The 19,263-nt window shown below is 41.4% G+C and overlaps 7 protein-coding genes across 7 annotated transcripts; 3 read left to right on the top strand and 4 right to left on the bottom strand. All coding sequences in view use genetic code 12, as the record gives it.

Moving 5' to 3' along the window:
* Window positions 1-148: 148 nt before the first annotated feature.
* KGF57_003538 (uncharacterized protein) lies at window positions 149-3,817 on the top strand (the record flags this gene model as incomplete). Its single annotated transcript, XM_051752968.1, has 1 exon — window positions 149-3,817. One exon carries the CDS (start codon window positions 149-151, stop codon window positions 3,815-3,817), a length of 3,669 nt encoding a protein of 1,222 aa, XP_051608034.1.
* Window positions 3,818-3,838: 21 nt separating this feature from the next.
* KGF57_003537 (uncharacterized protein) lies at window positions 3,839-5,164 on the bottom strand (the record flags this gene model as incomplete). Its single annotated transcript, XM_051752966.1, has 1 exon — window positions 3,839-5,164. The coding sequence occupies one exon, from the start codon at window positions 5,162-5,164 to the stop codon at window positions 3,839-3,841; it is 1,326 nt and encodes a 441-aa protein (XP_051608033.1).
* Window positions 5,165-5,332: 168 nt separating this feature from the next.
* On the bottom strand, window positions 5,333-6,067 carry TRS33 (Trs33p; the record flags this gene model as incomplete). The annotated part of the gene is made up of 1 exon (XM_051752965.1): window positions 5,333-6,067. One exon carries the CDS (start codon window positions 6,065-6,067, stop codon window positions 5,333-5,335), a length of 735 nt encoding a protein of 244 aa, XP_051608032.1.
* A 2,087-nt stretch (window positions 6,068-8,154) lies between these two features.
* Window positions 8,155-10,335, top strand: WHI3 (mRNA-binding protein; the record flags this gene model as incomplete). The annotated part of the gene is made up of 1 exon (XM_051752964.1): window positions 8,155-10,335. One exon carries the CDS (start codon window positions 8,155-8,157, stop codon window positions 10,333-10,335), a length of 2,181 nt encoding a protein of 726 aa, XP_051608031.1.
* A 147-nt stretch (window positions 10,336-10,482) lies between these two features.
* On the bottom strand, window positions 10,483-11,952 carry KGF57_003534 (uncharacterized protein; the record flags this gene model as incomplete). The annotated part of the gene is made up of 1 exon (XM_051752963.1): window positions 10,483-11,952. One exon carries the CDS (start codon window positions 11,950-11,952, stop codon window positions 10,483-10,485), a length of 1,470 nt encoding a protein of 489 aa, XP_051608030.1.
* Window positions 11,953-12,201: 249 nt separating this feature from the next.
* Window positions 12,202-13,059, bottom strand: FMP45 (Fmp45p; the record flags this gene model as incomplete). The annotated part of the gene is made up of 1 exon (XM_051752962.1): window positions 12,202-13,059. The coding sequence occupies one exon, from the start codon at window positions 13,057-13,059 to the stop codon at window positions 12,202-12,204; it is 858 nt and encodes a 285-aa protein (XP_051608029.1).
* A 2,976-nt stretch (window positions 13,060-16,035) lies between these two features.
* KGF57_003532 (uncharacterized protein) lies at window positions 16,036-18,078 on the top strand (the record flags this gene model as incomplete). Its single annotated transcript, XM_051752961.1, has 1 exon — window positions 16,036-18,078. The coding sequence occupies one exon, from the start codon at window positions 16,036-16,038 to the stop codon at window positions 18,076-18,078; it is 2,043 nt and encodes a 680-aa protein (XP_051608028.1).
* Window positions 18,079-19,263: the final 1,185 nt, after the last annotated feature.

Below are 19,263 nucleotides of genomic sequence, written 5' to 3'. Positions count from 1 at the left end.
CTTTGCTTAGTACATGAGTCAACGATAACTTTCTTAACCGCGATGAAATGAGTTGCCTAATTGAGAGGTTTTTTGAAAAAAAAAATTTCAATCCAATCAGAAGCACATCTTGCGATGAAATGAAACGATACCCAAAAAAAATGCTACTATGATACGAAACATAAGATCGAGACTTTTGTTTACCCGATATAGCCGTTTCCAGTTTTGCCAAAGAAGCGTTGCATCCATATCATATGAAACGAACAAGTCAATATTCGATCCAGAGAGATTCACTTTTCCTAATGACGATCAGAAGCAATGGGACCAATTAGTCAAGGAATACACGCGCCTACTTTTGAAAGAAGATGTACCAACTGCTATTAAGCACCTACAAGAGTTGGAGCATTGTAATGACTGGCAGAAAGACAAGGTACGACCGATGTTGGAACTTATTCAAGCCGGCCTCGATGTATATAACAAAAGCAACACAAGACACAGCTTCAAAGAGATCATTGACGTCATTCAAAGATATATTGCATTGCTTAGGCAGATGAAAAATGAGATGCATGAAGAATCATTGAAGCAGCATATTGACACGACCTTGAAGACTTTACTACATGCGTATTACATAGATCTGATACACGGCAAAAAGGGGATACTCATGCTTCCAATTCAAAAGACGTTTGACCAGATAGTGGATGAATTTGGCGTTGACTTGGTGCAGTTATCAAAGAGGTTAGCGGATGAACATTTGAGGAATAGTCTAATGGAGCTCAGACCAAAGACGAGCGACCTCGAATATCCAAAGAAAGTTAGTGACCCAAATATCATTGACGTACCTATTGAGCCATACTTGGATGACTCAGGCAACTTGCATTTCGAAAGTGCTTGTAGGTACATCACAGACAACAAGTTTCGGTGGAATGGAGAACCAATTGTTTCGTGCTACAAATTTTATGATGCGTTACCAACTGATCAAAAGAGTATATTTGTGCAAAGCTATCTTTCATTCAATAAATCAAAACAGTCAAATCTAGAGCAATACACTCACAAGTTGATTAAAAGTCCATCAAAATTCAATGCGATCTCAGAGAAAAGTGCGAAATTCATCGCATCTCAACATGAGTTGATTAAGACTTGGGTGGATTCTAGTTGTGAGAAGATTAAGCTGCTGATGATGGTGAAATCACCGGCTTCACACGAGGAGAAGGTTCTTTATCAGTTTCAGCAATTTATACAGGTGTTTCCCCTAATCTCGATTGTCGGTCATATAATTCATAAATTGATTTCGTCTGCATATAGGGGCCAAGTTGGAGTCTTGGAAGTATTGAATGATATGAGGCTGGTGTTTAGACGGGACATTATATTGATGAAAAGATCAGACAACAGAGCTCAGCTTTTCAAATTTATTTCCGATGACGAGTTTGACAAATTTTCGAGTATCTTGATCAGATCTGTTATTGAATCTTGCACCCTACCTAAAGAACTTGCAAATATCAATGAGAGTAAAGAAAGCAACACCAAGCTCAATTCACCATTCTATCTTGACACAATCTACACTTCCCCCACAAAATCTAAAGTTTTCATAAAGATTCACCCTGCACTTTCACAAAGCTTAACTGCAATCCCCATCGGCTCTGACTCCCATCATTTTCCATTATTGTGTCCACCCGAACCCTGGCTCGGTGTAAATAGAGGTGCGTATTTGGAACGAAGCACCCCGTTCTTGAGTGGGGTCGATAAGTTACAACAAACTATTTTGACCAATGCTCAACACCAAGGAAAGCTAGATTCCGCATTCAAATGTCTTGATCAAATGGGCAAAACTGCTTGGGCAATCAACCCGGAGATGTTACTGGTTTTCAACAAGGTGATTGATTTACCACAGGGGTTTCTAAACATACCCCCAAAAGTTGTCGACGAAGCAAATAAATCAAAGCAAGAAGTCATCGACTTGAAAGGGTTGAGACTGAATTTCGAAACTGTTAATATGTTGGCCAATGCATTTGGGCGTAATGGCGATATGTTGTACCATTGTTATGTATTTGATTTTAGGGGGAGAGTATATCCTTTATCGCCGTTGACGCATTATGGTGGAGACTTGACCCGGTCCTTGTTTCAATTCTGGTTTGGTCAGCCTTTGGGTCTCAATGGCTTGTACTGGGTGAAGTACCAACTTTTGTCGGTATTTGGGGGAAGCTGCATTGACTGTGAGGAGTTTTACAATCAAAATAGAGCAAACATTATTGATTCGGCTACGGATCCTTTGCAAAATCGATGGTGGATGAAAGCCGATGAACCATTTTCTGCCTTATCAGTTTGTATTGAATTGAAGAACATTTTGGAGTTTGTTGAACTGGGCAAGGGTTCGGTTGGGGAATATATGTGTCGATTACCAATTCATCAGGATGGATCATGTAATGGACTTCAGCATTACGCTGCACTAGCTGCGGATGAGCTTGGTGGGAAAGCAGTGAATTTAGTCCCTGTGGACTCAAAACAGGATGTCTATTCAACAGTGAGAGACATTGTTGAACGTAAGATCATCAATGATGTGACAAATGGAAAACTACTGGAGGTGCACCGAGACCATGCTAAATTCATATTACTGATTTTGGATCGGAACTTGATTAAACGGCCGGTCATGACTACTGTATATGGAGTCACTCTAGTTGGTGCAAGTCGACAAATTTTGGAAAATGTTGAGAAAATCGTTTCTGATCATGATGAAAATCCTTCCAAGCGTGGATTATATGATGAAGAGACCATTGACAGGCTACGTTCGTTCAATTTGAAATCAACAATGTACTTGGCAAGGAAGATTCTATCATCAATCGATGAACTATTCCACAACGCCAAACAAATGGAGCGGTGGTTAGTTCAAAACGTGAGACGCATTTTGACTGGTTATAACGTAAAGACCTTGGACTACCTCCAACTGAAACTGCATGCGTCTCTGTCGCTCACTTTTACATCGGCAGCAAAATCATTGGAGGATTGGTACAAGAGTGGCATAAGTTATATTCCAATAAGTTGGATATCTGCGTCTGGGTTCCCTGTTCTTCAAACTTATCGAAAGAAACAGCAACCGCATAGTGTTGCCGGTGCATTGGGTTCAATTATGCAACTGGCTCTGAGTAAGCATGCACCGATGGATCGACGTAAGCATGAGTTGGCAATTGCGCCAAACTTTATCCATTCTTTGGATGCTAGTCACATGTTTATGACGTGTGATGCCTGTGCTGGAGAGGAGGAGGGGGTCCGGGGTGATGATGGAGCTAGTAGAGGTCTGGTAGGTCTGGTGACATTTGCATCGATTCATGATTCGTATTGGACTCACGCAAGCCAAGTTGAAACGCTCTCGCAAATCTTGCGACAAACTTTTGTCAAACTACATTCATTTGATTATATGTCTCATGTTCGAGACGATTTTGTTAGCCAAGTTGAGCACTTGAATTTGTTCCAATTGGTTTATTTCAACAAGCTGGAGTGGCCGAATCTATACGATGACCTAAAGTCAATACGACTGGGGTATGAAGGAGAGTATGGTAAAATGAGCGAGGTGTTGAACCATGAATTGCGACAAGTCCATGAAATGAGACAAGATCATCCTATTTCTCAACTACTCAATCAACACAATCCGAAATTGTTCCACATAGTTGGAAACAATATATATAACTACAATCCGAATGTTGAGGATAGTGAACGGGTTCAGCTCGATAAGTCGTATCGCAAGCAGTTGGTTCCAGTTTTCGTTCCTTTACAAATACTAAATTTGCCTAAGAAGGGTACCTTAGATATTAGATACGTTTTGGAAAGTAAATACTTTTTCTCATAATAGAATGGAGCTTCTCATGTGTTATTGTTTGTTGATCATTTTCTCCAATTTGCCAAATATTTTGTCTCGATGTAGAGCCAATGGGTCATTGACATCTGACTTGAAAAACTGATTCCTTTTTACTGGGTAGTCTTCTTCATCTCCCCCGTCATCCTCGTCGTCGTCGTCATCATCATCTTCCTCATCGAACCCCATGAACCGTTCCACATCGCCGTAATCAAAATACTCCTCCCCATTCCATCCAATTCCATCATGCGGCACATATCCCTCATCTCCGTCCGCTACGTGTCCATCCTCATCTCCATCACCGCCACCACCTATGTTCAACTTATCAAACTCATCCTCAAAAGAGTTCAATTCTTGCAACCCTTCAGCATCTTCGTCACTGGGATAATCGTTCTGATAGAAACTTTCAGCATTGGAATCCTCATCATCTGTCAACACGCCCGGTTTTCTCAAGTCGTCTGCTTCTTGTTGTGTTGAGTCAAATATGTTTGAATCGTCATTATCTGATTCATCATCATTGAAGAAGCGAATGTATCCAATTTGAGCCAGGGGGTGATTGGCGGTGGTGAGTGGTTCCGCATCGGTTAGTTGATACACGTCGTAAACGTATTGATTATCTTCGTTGTCGTCGTCGTTGGGGGAGTTGTTGCTATTCCCGCCTTGCTCGTTTGAGTTGGTTGTGTTTTGAAAAGTGGATGTCCCATGCGGATTGGGTCCCGCGAAGGAAGGTTCTTCTTCATGAGCTGAGCCCGTACGGCCTCTTCTTTTCCTCTTTGCGTTTGAATTGTCATCTCCCTTGGATACTATATCTTCAATCATGTTGAACAATTGATCTGGTATTTTTGCATCCGCAGCATTCTCGTAATCGAGTGTGGATCGACGTCGAGTCTCGTCTGGTTGGATGATGAACCGTCGTTTGATCCCCGTCTTGTGTTGCTCTTGGCTCACCTCTTGCCCTGCTCCTTCATGTTGCCCAGAGGCGGCACTAGTAGTTGTTGCAGCTTCAGCCAATATTGTATGCAAGACTGATTCATCCAATTGCGCATCATCACCAAATTCAGTTTTCGCCAACTTGAACATGTAATTTAGTCGGTCATTATCAGTGGATATACCTGACTGACTCAATTTCTGTTGCTGTTGCTGATTCAGTGGTGTTTGACTACGTGGTGTTTCGATGGGAGAAGCTACGGGAGTTGACGGTTTTGATCGTTTAACAATGCGAGTATCTTCCAAGATTAAAGCTTGAAGTGGATCTTGGCCTCGTTTCCGCTTGATCCTGAGGATCCGTGGTGGCGGAGGCTGTGAAGTTGGTGTAGTGGGTGTTGCATCGTTGGCACTCATTGTTTGTCATCCGATAGCGGAATGAGGGGAGAAGTGGGTGACTGTAATTTTTTTTCTTGTCTTTTTTGGTTTTCGCAAGCGATGTATATGGACGACAGAACTGTGTACTGTAGATTTCACCTACTGGAATCTTGAGTCGCAGCAGTCAAGTGATTTACTCTATATCGTCTAATTATTTATACTGGTATGAATATTAAACAGAACTGCGGGGAACTGAGTAACTTCAGCAACCACATTACTTTCTACCCCAAAACTCATCAAGATTCCTCTAATCACGCCACATGGAAACCAAAGATACACTTTTGACTTTTTCAAAGTATCTGGATCCGTGGCAGTGCCAGTACCAGTGCCACCACTTGCAACCGCTTCAATGTTAGCACCACCTCTATTACCGCTAAACTGACTAATCAATCTGTAGTTATTATCAATCAAGACAAATGTACCTCGATGATTAGTTCGTAAATTGTCAATTTGTTTATTGTAAATGCATTTCCAAACGTCCCGACATATGAACTTCATTATATCCAATATATCAATAATCTTTGTGGACGAGTTTTGGTATAGTAATATCTCAGCTATCTTGAGGCCCAAGTTAAAGCCTAGTTGTTCAATTCTGATCGTGACGTCGTCGGTTTGGAGTAAAGACGTGTCTAGTATATTGACAGTGCCTGGAAAGTCATTGGTGATGGATGAAAGTTCCGTGTCAATTCGAGTTTGGCTGAAATGGGGATCGTTGTTGGTGATGTTGCTGCTGCTGTTGCTTGAAGGTTTGGATATTAGTGGTTGATCGGTTGATTTCGATGATAGTGCTTTTGATACGCGAATTGATGTGGGGACAATCTCTTGTAGAAGAAATTCAAAGCTTGAATAGCTTATTTGAGACTGAGGTACATCATCCGACATGGTAAAATTTGGGTGGAAAGTCGTTGATGATGTTAAAGTGTATTTTATGTTTGATGATGTTTTTTTTTTATTTTTTCGGTTTTTCTATGCAATCAATTGAGGATTTGATGCTGGAATGGACAGCTTGAGCAACAAAGGTACGACAACACTATGGCTTTGTCAGTGATGCGTGTATATTCGAATGGCTTTAAGGCTATGCTGGGGTCGGGGTCACATCAGACCAATAGGGCTAGCGCAGGAGCCTACAATTTGTCAATAAGAGCAGACTTGTGTAAAAAATGACGCCAAACCACCCACGAATCAAGAGAAGTCTTCATTATCGGTGTCTCAAACTCTTTCTACAGTGTGATTCAAATCCATCTGATAAGCACTCTTTGTTGATAGGTTGTTAGAATATGTGCTTCAAAGAAGGTCGTGTAGAGAGCACAATAGATTTGGAAATTGGTAATCGCACGTCTTTTCATACTGTAGTGCTGGATAAAAACACCATTATTGGGAAATACGCGCAGCACTCGGTTTTCAGTGAAAGTACACGCCCCGCAACACCGTCTTCACGTTAATTTTTATCTCAAACTTGATAATGTATATAGATGGACACACAAAAATATACAAAAAAACCCTAAATATGAAGTAAAAAAAAATAAACCACAAGACCAAAGCAGTTGAGGGAACACACATGTTTATAGCTTTAAAATGTTAAGAGGGAGATAGAAGCTTGCAAGGTTAAAAGTGGTTTAAAGAAGTTTAGTTTGGGGAAGTGGCCAAGCCAGCTTGCTTGCATTTCTCTCTTTCTCTTGATCATCCTTTTGTCGTGTGTTTCAACTTAAGCAAAGTGTAGAAAGTTCACATACTGCACAACAGTAATTTTTGTGTAGTACGATGAAACAGGTCAATAGGAAGAGACACAAGAATAACAACAACAACAACAACAACAACAAAAAATAACAACTACAGCCGATAAGGCCTAGGAAACAACAAATTTCAACTACGCAAGTAGCAAGTAAAGGAAACTGCATCTAGATAGAGTCTCCCGAAGGGTAGTGTGATCTATCAACTTTAGAGTATGACACTTTGTGTTTGGCAACCGTGTTTGTAAAATGCAGACTATATATGGTAGTGTACTTTTGTCTGAAAAGATGCATAGCTTATACTGCGTACGCGCTATGTTGTATTTTCTTTATTTTATTTTATTTTGTTATGTCTATTGTTTATTGGTTTTGTGGTGATATGATATGCATACTTAGTATGTGTGTATGGATGTAGTAAGTACAGATTTGGTAAATGGTACACGCAAATGCACTAACTTTTATATGTTATTTCTGTGCCAACGTACACGCACAAACAATAGACGAAGAAGCAGAAGTAGACACAAAGACTAAGAAGAGGGAGAGACAGAGACAGAGACAGAGACAGAAAAAAAAAAACCCCAAACCCAAACCAAATAGAGGGAAAGAAAAAATTGATAATCTTTGCAACACACACCATTATCACTTATTACACACGCAAGCACAGTCAATACAGTCACCAACATCACTATTACTACTGCTCCATATACTTTTCTTCGACAGAAAGACAAGAGAGATTTATAGTTATCGAAACAGTGAAGGAGAGAGCTAGAGAGCAAGAGAGCAAGAGAGACAACAGGTATCCCACATATAGGTTACCACGGGCAATTCAAAATTTCAGCATCTTCTGCTACTCATTGATCAGTCCCAGGACTGAACATATCTATTATCATATTGTTTTTGCTAACTCCATTCCAAGCCTACTTTTTCAAACGTACCACTTTAGGCACTCCAGATAACATAAAAAAGGATACTCTCTAGAAGAGCTTCAAAGAATATTCCGTTATCTAAAGGGTGTGCGTTGGACATCTACAACTTCAACAAAAGATTAGTATAATTGCATCAACTTATTAGAAGGGTAGTAACCCCTATTGGCACTCATCCGTATCTCGAGACAGCAGGACAAGGATTCTCATACACAACAATTTTCACTATCGACTCATTCGGCTATACAGTTTGCCTCTACCCCATTCTACGTTTTTGTTTCACCATTGTATTATTCCATAAATCGCATTAGCAAATATGTCGTCAGAGGCAATCAGTTACAACAGTAATTCAAACAACCAGAACGGTCAATTTAGTCATCTTGCATCATCTTTATCGGCATCATCATCAGCGTTTACACCGTCACAGGACACAACCAATCTACCCCCGGGATTGATTAATAAGTCGTCCTTTTATGGAAACCAGCAACAATACTCACTTTCGCAGCAGCAGCAGCAGCAACCTCAGCAGATACTGCTACTGCATTTGCATCCAGAGCACTTTAATCAACCACAATACCACCATCAGCAAACATCACAATCTCCACCTGGTTCCGGTATCTTAAAGTTGTCGAATCTACCTCGCGACCTCACAAGAAGAGAAGCCACGTTGATATTTGCTCTCGTCATTGATGAAGTGTTGAGCATTGATGTCAATGATTACCAAATATTTGCCTTGTTTAAAGACTATAATACTTGCGTCACAACTGGTAAATTATTGGATGGTCAACAAATATTTGGACACGAATATCCACCAATCAAAGTAGAGTTTGACCGTGGGTTGAACTCGATGGACTCGCCACACACATTAGCACAAACACAGTCTGCATTCAATGCCATGTCATTGTCTTCGTTGAACAACACATCCCCACCAAATAAGTTTAATAATATTGCAACTGCGGGGGAGGGAGCTATAGCACAAACACAGAGTGGTTCACTTATGGGCTCTATCAACTCGTCGTCCAATGTACAACCAATTGTACCATTTGATGTTTTGCAAAAACGACAGTCTGTGGGTACTCAGAGATCCAGATTTGCCTTTGGTGATCCATTTCAGAATGATCAGCAACAACAGCAGCAGCAGCAGCAGCAGCAACAGCAGCAGCAACAACATCAGCAACAACATCAGCAACAGCAGCAACAACATCAGCAACAGCAGCAACAACAACATTCCAATCCATCTCTGTTGCCGCAAAATTTCCAGCCTCAACAAAGACTTTCTGGCCCTCAAATGGGACTGTCGCCTGGACCTTTTCTGTCACAGTTGCATACACAATCACAGAACGGCCCCACGTTCAATTTCCAACCTCTGTCCGACGCACATCATAATGGATTGGCGTCGGCTTCAGCTAACGGATCTTCTGGATCAAGGTCGAGTACCGAAGTCACTGGTAAATCAATTCTATTGATGGAGTCACAAAATGACGCAAGAGATTACGACCAGTTGGTTAGAGATCCTTGGAGCTCTAATAATGGAAGCTTGTCGGCGGTACAGAGTCCTACTATGTACTCCAACCCCGATTGGAACCCATCCAGCGCAGTAGCCAATGGGAATGCATCAAATTTCACTCTACAGCAACCACCTGATCGTCGAAGAACATCATCGTCATTTTTCGGTCCACAAGTGCCACTGGATCAATTGCCATTATCATCACCACCACATCGTGTAACTGCACCACCCAATCAAACTCCTCCACATGGACCCACTGCTTCAGGCTTGAGATTAGCATTGCAACAATCAAATGGAAATAACCTGCGACCAGAGTACCAAGCAGGGAAAGGATCGCAACCATCCCTGTATGTTCAGCAACTGAAACCGCAGAGCGGTAGCAAAACCTCACCTGCAGCACTCGTGCATTCCAGTCCTTCAACAGCGCCAACTACATCATCTTCAACAAGCAAGTCGATCCCCACATCAAAGGAGATTCCCGAGCTTTCCCTTTTGGCTAGAGTTCCACCACCTGCAAACCCTGCTGATCAAAATCCTCCATGTAATACTTTGTATGTGGGTAATTTGCCTCCAGACGCAACAGAAGCTGAATTGCGTACTTTGTTTGCACCGCAAAAGGGATTCAGACGTTTATCGTTTAGGACAAAGAATAGCACAGTTTCGGGAGGCTCTTTGCCAGCAGCAGGTGCAAGTTCCAGTGGACATAATCATGGGCCCATGTGTTTTGTTGAATTTGAGGATGTTGCACATGCAACAAGAGCGTTGGCTGAATTATATGGACTGGCTTTGCCTAGACCACATGGAGGAAGCAACAGCAAAGGCGGAATTCGTTTATCGTTTTCAAAGAACCCTTTGGGAGTTAGAGGTCCTGGAAATGCGAGGAGAACTTCAACTAATCCATCGAGTAGTGTCTCTACACAAGACTCATCAAAGCAGCAGTCTTCTGGGGGTGGCTCTATCAATGGGAACGGCTATAATCACCAGAAATAATGGGCCACCACAGTTGACCTTTTTAGTTTTCATTTTGTTTTATTTTATTGTTTTACGGGGAAGAGAGGATTCTACCTTCTGTTATTAGTCATTTTTTATCATTCGGTTTTGTATAAATTGTGTATTATGTATTACGTTTGAGCGTCTCTATTTCATCAACTTGATCAAATCTTTGGAATTGGCATAAACCTGACTCAACCATTTACTTTCCAATAACTCTTCGGTGCTGATTCTCGCTGACGCTTGAGGATTCAAGAGTTTTAAAATGTACTCTCGAGAATCGTAGTGGAGACTCTTGAACAAGTGGATTGCGGAGTTGGAGCTAGATGGTGAGCCGGCACTTGAGGGGGGAGACGAAGCCAAGGAAGAGGTGGAGGAAGACTCGTTTGCGTGATGGTGCTGTGAGTGGAGGTTGAGTTGAGATAGGTTGATTTGGGAGTGGGAGTGGTTGGTGCTTCGGCTTTGACTTCGACTTTGGCTTCGGCTTCGGTTTCGGTTTGTGGCATTGTTGTTGCTGTGAGGTGATTGATGTTGGTGTTGGTTGGAGAGGGTGGATATTTGAGGCCGTTGGCTGGGGGAGGTATTGGCACCACTAGGGTTGGCACCACTTCCAAGCCGATTCAACTCCGTCAACAATGCTTTCATTTGGTTTGCACTGTGCGGATAGCTCTCAACATATTTAAGAAACACCACATTTTTCGGATCCTGTGAATTTGCCAAGCCCCACGGTGACTTCATCAAGTAGATGACGAAATAACATATCCCCAAACTCCACAAATCAACCAATTTCAAATTCTGATAATCGTGCGATGACACACAATACTGGTTGATACTGAATTCACCCAGTTGCAATTGCACCTCGATATCAAACAATTCAGGAGCTTTGAAACTGGGGGTACCGGAAATGAGAAAATGCGGAGTCTGTTTGAAACTTGCGGTGATGGCTTGTGGGTCACGAAGATTGAAACTGTATCCGAAATCACTAATCTTGAGCACGCCATCGTCATCAATCAAGATATTTTCCGGCTTCAAATCACGATGAACAATGTTGTGGTTGTGAAGGAACTGAACTCCACGGACGATTTGCTTGAATAGGGAGTCGCGCAAATTGCTGGAGATTTCAACTTGGAATCGCCTGGCTTTGGAAAGGAAATCGAGTAGGTCGCCACGGGGGTAGTACGGTAAGATTAGTGATACTTCATTCTCCAACTGGAAATGTTTCTGAGGCTGCTCCAGTTTCTGCTTTTCCTCTCGACTCCCACTCGAAATAGAAGCAAGATCCAATACCGGGATGATGTTGCGACAGGAGCTTACGGCTTTCACATTGGTATATTCCCTCCACACAAGATCTAGATACTGTTGGTGCTCTTCTTCCGGTTTCTGTTTGATGCGTTTCAAAACTACTGGTTTTGTGTGGTTGCAATCTGTACCCTTAAAGATTATCCCATTGGCCCCTTCGTAGATTGGCTTTGATGAGGTTTTGAAGTAGTCGCGGCCAATTATGGGGAGGGTGGAAAGATCTGGGAATGAGGATGGGTCCGGAGAAGGGTCTTGCTGCTGCTGCTGCTTCTGCTGCTGTGGTACATCTCTTGGGTCGTCTCTTTTCGTGGATAGCATATCTTGCTCAGTATCGATGCGTGAATTGAGGATTATATTTCTCCGAGTGTGAATTTAAAAATATGTAAGGATATTTTTTTATTTTGTTCGTGCGGAGGAGAGCTTGGACAGTACATAAACTGGAGTCCAACCATGTTTCAGGAGTGGTTTATCAAGTGAGCACAATACAATAATAGGCTTAAACTAAATAAAAACTACGAACCTAATATAAATTACGAAACTAATTAAACTACGAAACTAATTAGAATATTAAATCTCCTCGGGCTTTGCTCTCTTGACTCTGAAAAACCTAAACTTTGAGGCATCAGAACCATCATGTAAACCGTTTCCAGCAGAAGCATCACCAACACCATAACCAGCATTGGCATCATCAGCTTGAACATAATCACCACTTGATTTACCATAAGCATTACCGTTGTTAGCAGCATAAGCACCTTCATCATCAACACCTGATCCAGATCTTCTCCTGTTTCCTCTTTTGGTTCCAAAGGCTGCTAAGATACTGGTCACAAATGAAATCAATAAAGTAGCCACTGCTGCCCACAAAATTCCAAAAGCTTTTGCACCCAAGCTAGTATGATGACCGGCATTATTGAATGCTTTTCTGCCTTTCACGTGAGCAGCAGTAATCAATGCAGCAGCAGCAATGGTGAAGAGGAATGCAATGAATGTCAAAATCGATGTTAATGCACCTCCGATCAGCAAGCAAAAGTTGAGAGGGATAACAATGAGGGAAATAACGGTGAAGAACAACCCAACGAGGACAAATGCCCACCCGATCCTGCTCAAATAGTAGTAAGTATTTCTTGAGCTGATGAAAGATTGTGGTAACCCATCTTCAGTACCGAAATTGTCCTTTGGTGAGTAAGGATAAGCAGGCTTGGATTTCACACAGTTTGCATTGCGACCGTCTACAACATCACAGGTACGATAAAAAGTCCATCTTGTGGTTTGAAATGGGGCTCCTTGGATTCCTGAGGTGTCAGTTTCCGACCAGTAAAACTTTCCAAGAATTGATGAAGTTCCAGCACCGTTGATGACTGTTAAGATCAACAACAATGCGGAACCCAAAAGAAAGAATAATGGAATTATGGTTAACCCTCTCATTGTATGATAGGTGGTTGGAGTAAAATAACTAATTCAGTTGACTGGCACGGAATTGAATTCGGGTATGATATGACAATAACGCAATGATCTCAACTTGTTGGGAAATGCTGACTAGTGCAAAATTTTAACTAGTGAACCTGAGAACGAAACGAGAAGTTTGAGCGCAGGAGTCCTTAGGAGCAAGGGAGTACAATTCTACCAATTGAGTGGTTATTCGTGGAAAAGTTACGAAGCCTGAGTTATTTATAGTTTAAAAATGTTGAAGTCACATTTTGTCACTGCAATAGCAAAGTTATATATTGCTATTGTTCTCTATTTTTAAAAAAAATTTCTTTTTTCAATTGTTGTTAGAGATTTTGTTTACTTTTTGTACAAAACAGAGTAATCAACGTCAAAGAATTTCGTAATTACGGGGTCTAATCTTCAACAAGACCTCATCGAGTAGCTACGACTTCCAACGCCACACCACACCACACCACTACCCTCTCCTCTCCTCTCCTCTCCTCTCCTCTCCTCTCTTCTCCCTACCCTTCCCTCTGCACCCACTCTGACCAATAGGCTTACAACGAGTATTTGATGCAAGAATAAGTGTCAGGAAATGCTACCATTTAGATACTATAAATAAGCTTCTCCCCACCGGCTCCTTTGCATCCAATTGTCATGTAAGTTGCTTCGAGTTACGTTGACTAACATGTGCGGCAAAGAAGCCTACCTCTTTCTTATTGGCAGAAGAATCTGACTAGCATCTTCTATTAGCGCTCTATTGCAAAGAGAAATAACCGCCATTTTGTACTCTTTCCCCAGAGACCAGTTGTCGGAAGGCTCCCAATCAGCCTTCCTCCACTCTCTGACGTCTTGAGCATCTTACCAGTCTTGGTTCAGTCAAGCACATGTTTGCTATAGAGAGAAAGGTTTATCGTATGACGTAAGTTTAATATTTGCTACTTTCGGGTTTGTGTGACAAAAAAAAAAGCACATCATTCCCAATTAGGAAACACTATTGACTAATTAAGCAATCGTTGAGTACATGTGACCGTCTCAAGTTTATTCCATGCAGAAACTCCAAATTTTGAGTAAGAGCTGCAAACCATCAACGTGCAAAAAGAAACCTAAACTCAGAGCGCTACTGGTGCTGAATTTTTGAAAGAGAAGGCTATTCCTTTTTGGTATAAGACCTTATCAATTTTAGTTAGCCTATTTCGTGGTTCGTGAAGCTTAAAAGTAAAGAAAATTTTCTGTCAAAGAGTAAATATTTGAGTCTCATCTGAACGATTCTGCTTAGAGTAGGACAATGGGCTTGATTAATAGAGAGAAGCCAGTTCACTGCCAAGTAATATACGTATTGGGTAGCAATTGAAGAAGCAAACAGTGTCCAAGAAATGTATATCATGGCTACGTGCAGCCACGCAACAAGTTGCTTCAATATGCCTACATTGGAAAGTGTATTCAGCCAAGCAAACTCTTAGATCTACATTCCCAACACTTCCCTCTCTTCCATTTACTTCTAAGATCTCTGCACTCCCAAATACGAATGTGTCAATTTTGCTTTCATCTGTGTTCTTGTTCAGCCTTTCGATCCGAAAGACACCTTCAGCAATAGTTGTATTGACTTGGGCTCCACGATATAATTTGAAAGAACTTGTACTCTCTCAAGTTTTTGTTGCGGGAAAGCAGTGATATGGCGAAACTCGAGTCTTGGCAGGGGAACGAATAGGGTGAGACGTCACGAGTGTGTATGCAAGACAGTGATCCTTCTGGATGTGAGCTCTACACAATCATTATGATAGGGATTGATAAAATACCAAAGATAGATAGCTCAAGCGGTTCTTCTCTTTTCACCACCCTTTGAACACTCAATCTCAACATCAACAAATTGTCGTTCGTATTTGTGACGACCTACCACTCGTTAAAAAGAAGAGGTTGAGATACCGGACCTCACTTCGAATACTTTCTCGGTATGCTCACTTTTGAGGCAAAAAAAAAGAAAAAAAAAAGCTCAACCGACAAAGACGCAAGTATCCTGATGACATACAAGCTCTCAAGTCTGTTAGGACTTGGAAATTCAAACAGAAGGACTGGAAATTGGAAAGGTCTGGGTGTCCAAAGCGTTGCGTTGCAAGGGGTGCACCCACAGATACAGTAGCAAGTGACGGAGAATCAAATGGTGACGAGGATCACAAAGATAACTGAGAATGTCTGGGACAGGATTCCACGCAGTCCATTCAGTTGTTGAAACAGCACTCTTTCTACATACTTGAAATTCTAGATGTTCTTCAAATTAATTCTTGATAACAGAACTCTTATCTAGATCCACTGCAATACTCGGTATAGTCTTATCCGTGTTACAACAAAAATTCCTTAAACTTCACTTTTTCCAGTCCGTCCTGTTTTACAATTTTCCTTATTTTCATGGACCCCTTTTGTGTACGGGGTAAACCCTTTTTCGAAAGTCTCGTAAAAGTCTAAAATTTGTTATGCGGAGAGAACAGAAAAATACGAAAAGCGCAAAACATAACGACTGATGGCAAAACTCACTTTACACAAACTCTATTGTAGTTTCCTTGAGACATCTCAGTAAAAGAAACTACCTGTCTACTGCTTTATTATTCACTCCCCCCACCCCACTCCCACTGAAGAACAAATCAGTGCACTCTCCCACCTTTTCCTCCCCTCTTTACCGCTTTTTGTTCTCTGTGGCCACAAACATGGCAAACGAACGTATGTGCCGCCGAGACGAATTTCTAAGTAGCAATCGATTTGGAATAGTAGAGAATAATCAAAATCGGGCCGTAGTTAGCGTAATAGGGAATTGTAGAGGGAGTAGTTGGTTGTCTATTATTTTTTTCTTTTTCTCTTTTTTTGCAGCTCTTATACACAAAACGCAGAAACATCAAATTTCTCCTACGATTCGTTTCACCAATCTTCGACACGAATTTGATATCGGAGAGGATATAGATAAAGACGATAATTCACCTCATGTCGTGGTTTGACACCGCCAACATGCTCGATTTTCATGACGACTTACAGCAATTCCATCCCCACCATCATTCAAACTTCAATCATAACAGCAAACACGATACCAACAACAGCACCACCGAGACCGACAGCCACCGTCATCTCTCTCTGCATAGTCACACTTTAGAAAGTCCATCTAACCATGAACTTAGTTACTCACGCTTGTTGTTGTCGGATATTTTGAGTTACGACATCAATGCAGCTGTGGAGCAAGATCATCAACAAGCAAAAGCAATGTTTATGCATCGCTGCATGTCACAAGAAGATGAGCAAGAGCGACATCTGCAACTGCAACTGCAACTGCAACAACCCACCACCAAGCGAAACGATTTCATTGTTGATTACGACGGCGATGAACATGACTTGGACAATTTGGTAGACGGAGTGATTAGTCCCACCATATCTAATGCCAATTTAGTCTCTGAACAATCGTTTCTAACCGCAAGTTTGAATTCGACTCATGATGATTTAGTAAAGATCTTTCAAGAACAAATGGAAAAGAATGAGGTTAGAGATGCCCACTTTGAGCCATGCTATGAGGATAACTCGTCAAACACTGCATCACCTGAATCATGCTTGAATGGATATATGAAGTTTGTCATCAATTCGTCTCAAGTGCCACCATTTGATTACAACGAGGTTGCAAACAATGAAGATGATATGCTAAGTTTGCCAAGTGCAACCAGTCCCAATCAGGAATTGACTCACGAAGAAGTAATTCGGTTATTTGAAGAAACATGCAAGGAAATCGACGAATGGAAACTGACCTCGGATCTAAGTCGAGTTAGATTGCATCCAATAAGAACCATCAATGGACAATCAAGTGGATTCAACACTATAACCAATGCAAAATTCATTTCTCAAGACAAGGAGCTTTCTCCATTGGACGAAACTTTGAAAGCAAGTCCGAATTTCAAGCCTGTTGATAACAACGCATTTGAAAAGTCGCCATCTCCGCCTTTATTTGCCGATGACTCCTTTGATGAGCCCGATTATACCCACAACGTGTCAATCCCTGCATTTGTCAAAGACGTGGCTCTCAAAAGGTCATCTTCGCTTAGCTCGTTAAAATCAGACCAGTCTCATTTATCCTTTCACGCACAGTTAAACATTAGCTCAACATCAAGCTCCCCCTTGGAAAAGTCAAACAATTCATCTGGCATTTCAACTCCAGGGATCCGTCGCAACAAGTACAAGTTGACCAGCACTGGCAGTCAAAAGAGTCTCCAAAAGACAATGTTTAGAACCGGCTCCTCCGTGCCCAAGATTGACTTCAGCCAGATGTCAATTGAGTCTATTCCTGACATTGAATATTCCAAGCTGTTGGCATCAACATCTTCCAAAATTCCCAGCGTTTTCCATTGTTCCCAATTGATTGATAAATTGATTGCCCCTCTTTTCGGTACGGAAACTTGTCTGATCCAACGAACGTTGTACCTTCGCAACGACTTTGATAAAATTTTTGCCGAGCAAGGTCCACCGGAATACAATCTTTCCTTCAACACCAATTTCAAAAAGACCTCATATGAAGCTCAATTCATCTTGACAAAAGTTGACGACAAGCATGGCAAACCAGACAACACCACTCGGGCAGGACTTTGTCCCTATTGTGAATCAATAGAGTTTTTCGGATTGAAAAATTCCTCGTATGGGAACCATTTGGCATATAAACATGGCATCCTCACCAATGGGAAACCAGTGCCCGATCCAAAATTCCATGGCTTGTACCAATTCAAAAAGGGGGAATATGATGAACCTGAAAAGAAGAAACGCAAGACAAATGCCCACATGTTGGAACGGGAGGGTGTATTGTGTACTGATTGCTGGCAAATCTTGGAAGTCAATTGTACGTCACGATCATCAATTTTGGGCCATTATCTTCGTCATTATCGTGATTCTCATGTTGGATATAAGAAGGAAAATAAACTGGATGGAAATGAGATGGTAGATGAGGCGGTGGATGATCCTGTGGTGTTTGAGTTTATTTCTCAATGGGAGCTGTAATTGGGGTGGGCGTGGTGTTTGTTGCTAGTAATGTATAAGCAATTTAAACGTAAAATCGCCGCTGCATATTTTAGATCTATAGAAAAAAAAATGAATGTTGTAATAGTATTGTATGATGAAACCATTTTTTGTTTTCTGAAGCAATTTGAGGAAGAGCTTTTCGAGGTAGATCGAAATCCAAGTTGATATTCCTATGAGTAAGAGCTGTGGTTTCTAGACATAAAACTTGTTAGCTTAGTGTGAGTACCCGAGTGATCAGCCTTCAACTTATCATTTTCCGATAGCCGATTTTTTTGGTGTGAAAATTATGCAAAAAAGTTCGCAATACAATAAGAAGTTACACACATGAACTGGAAGCTCTCAATGACCGCGTAGAATAACACCGGACCCAACACAACTTAAAGCGTTCAAGATGAATAATACAAGCCTTTTTAAAAGATTGAGCGCAAAGTTGCATGCCTCATCACGAGACATTCACGTGACAAACTAACATGAGCCACATTTGTTTCACTAAGCAGATACAGCCGACGCACACATATCTAAGAGAATATCTACGTATGGCGTTTTGGAAATATATCGTTTGAAAGTGTGGCTCACTATCTCCTTCGGAAACCGCAAGTTTGATTAATGGAGAGGGAAGCTTGTGTTTTGTACAGGAGATCTGACAAATCGCTGCTTCCCCTTGAAAGAAGGTTGGGACAACGTTTTATCTACCTTCCCTTTGCTATACAATGCTCTAACCGACACAACCTTCTCCACTTCCCCCACCTACTACACTGAACCCTTTATCCAATGAAATGTTGTCCATTAACAATAACATTGTATTGCAAAGCCACAGTTTTCTTTTTTTTTTTTTCTATTTTGTCGTAATTTAATTTCAAAATTTTTGATAGACATATTTTATCCACAGTTTCAAAACCCCCAGTCAAAAATAATTTAAAATTGGATTAGGTGTACACAACTTGAGGCGGTGCAAAAGTGTGGAATGTACCTTTGTCTTGCACACTTTTAGTCCCACAAAAAAAGAAAGGGCGGCAGGGGGGCGGCGGAGGTATGTGAGAAAGCTGTCAAAATGCAAAACTCTTGGCAAAATCACAAAGCTTTAGTTGGTTAGGGAAGTTGCAAAGACTCACCGATCTGGTACCAACCGCACCTCTCCCCCACGTGAAAACCAATCAGTGCGTA

The sequence above is a fragment of the Candida theae genome, assembly GCF_024610275.1.
Source record: "Candida theae strain CBS 12239 chromosome Unknown scaffold9, whole genome shotgun sequence".
Taxonomy (NCBI): Eukaryota; Fungi; Ascomycota; class Pichiomycetes; order Serinales; family Debaryomycetaceae; genus Lodderomyces; species Lodderomyces theae.
Note: the sequence above shows the minus strand (reverse complement) of the source record. Positions and strands in the feature narration are given on the sequence as shown.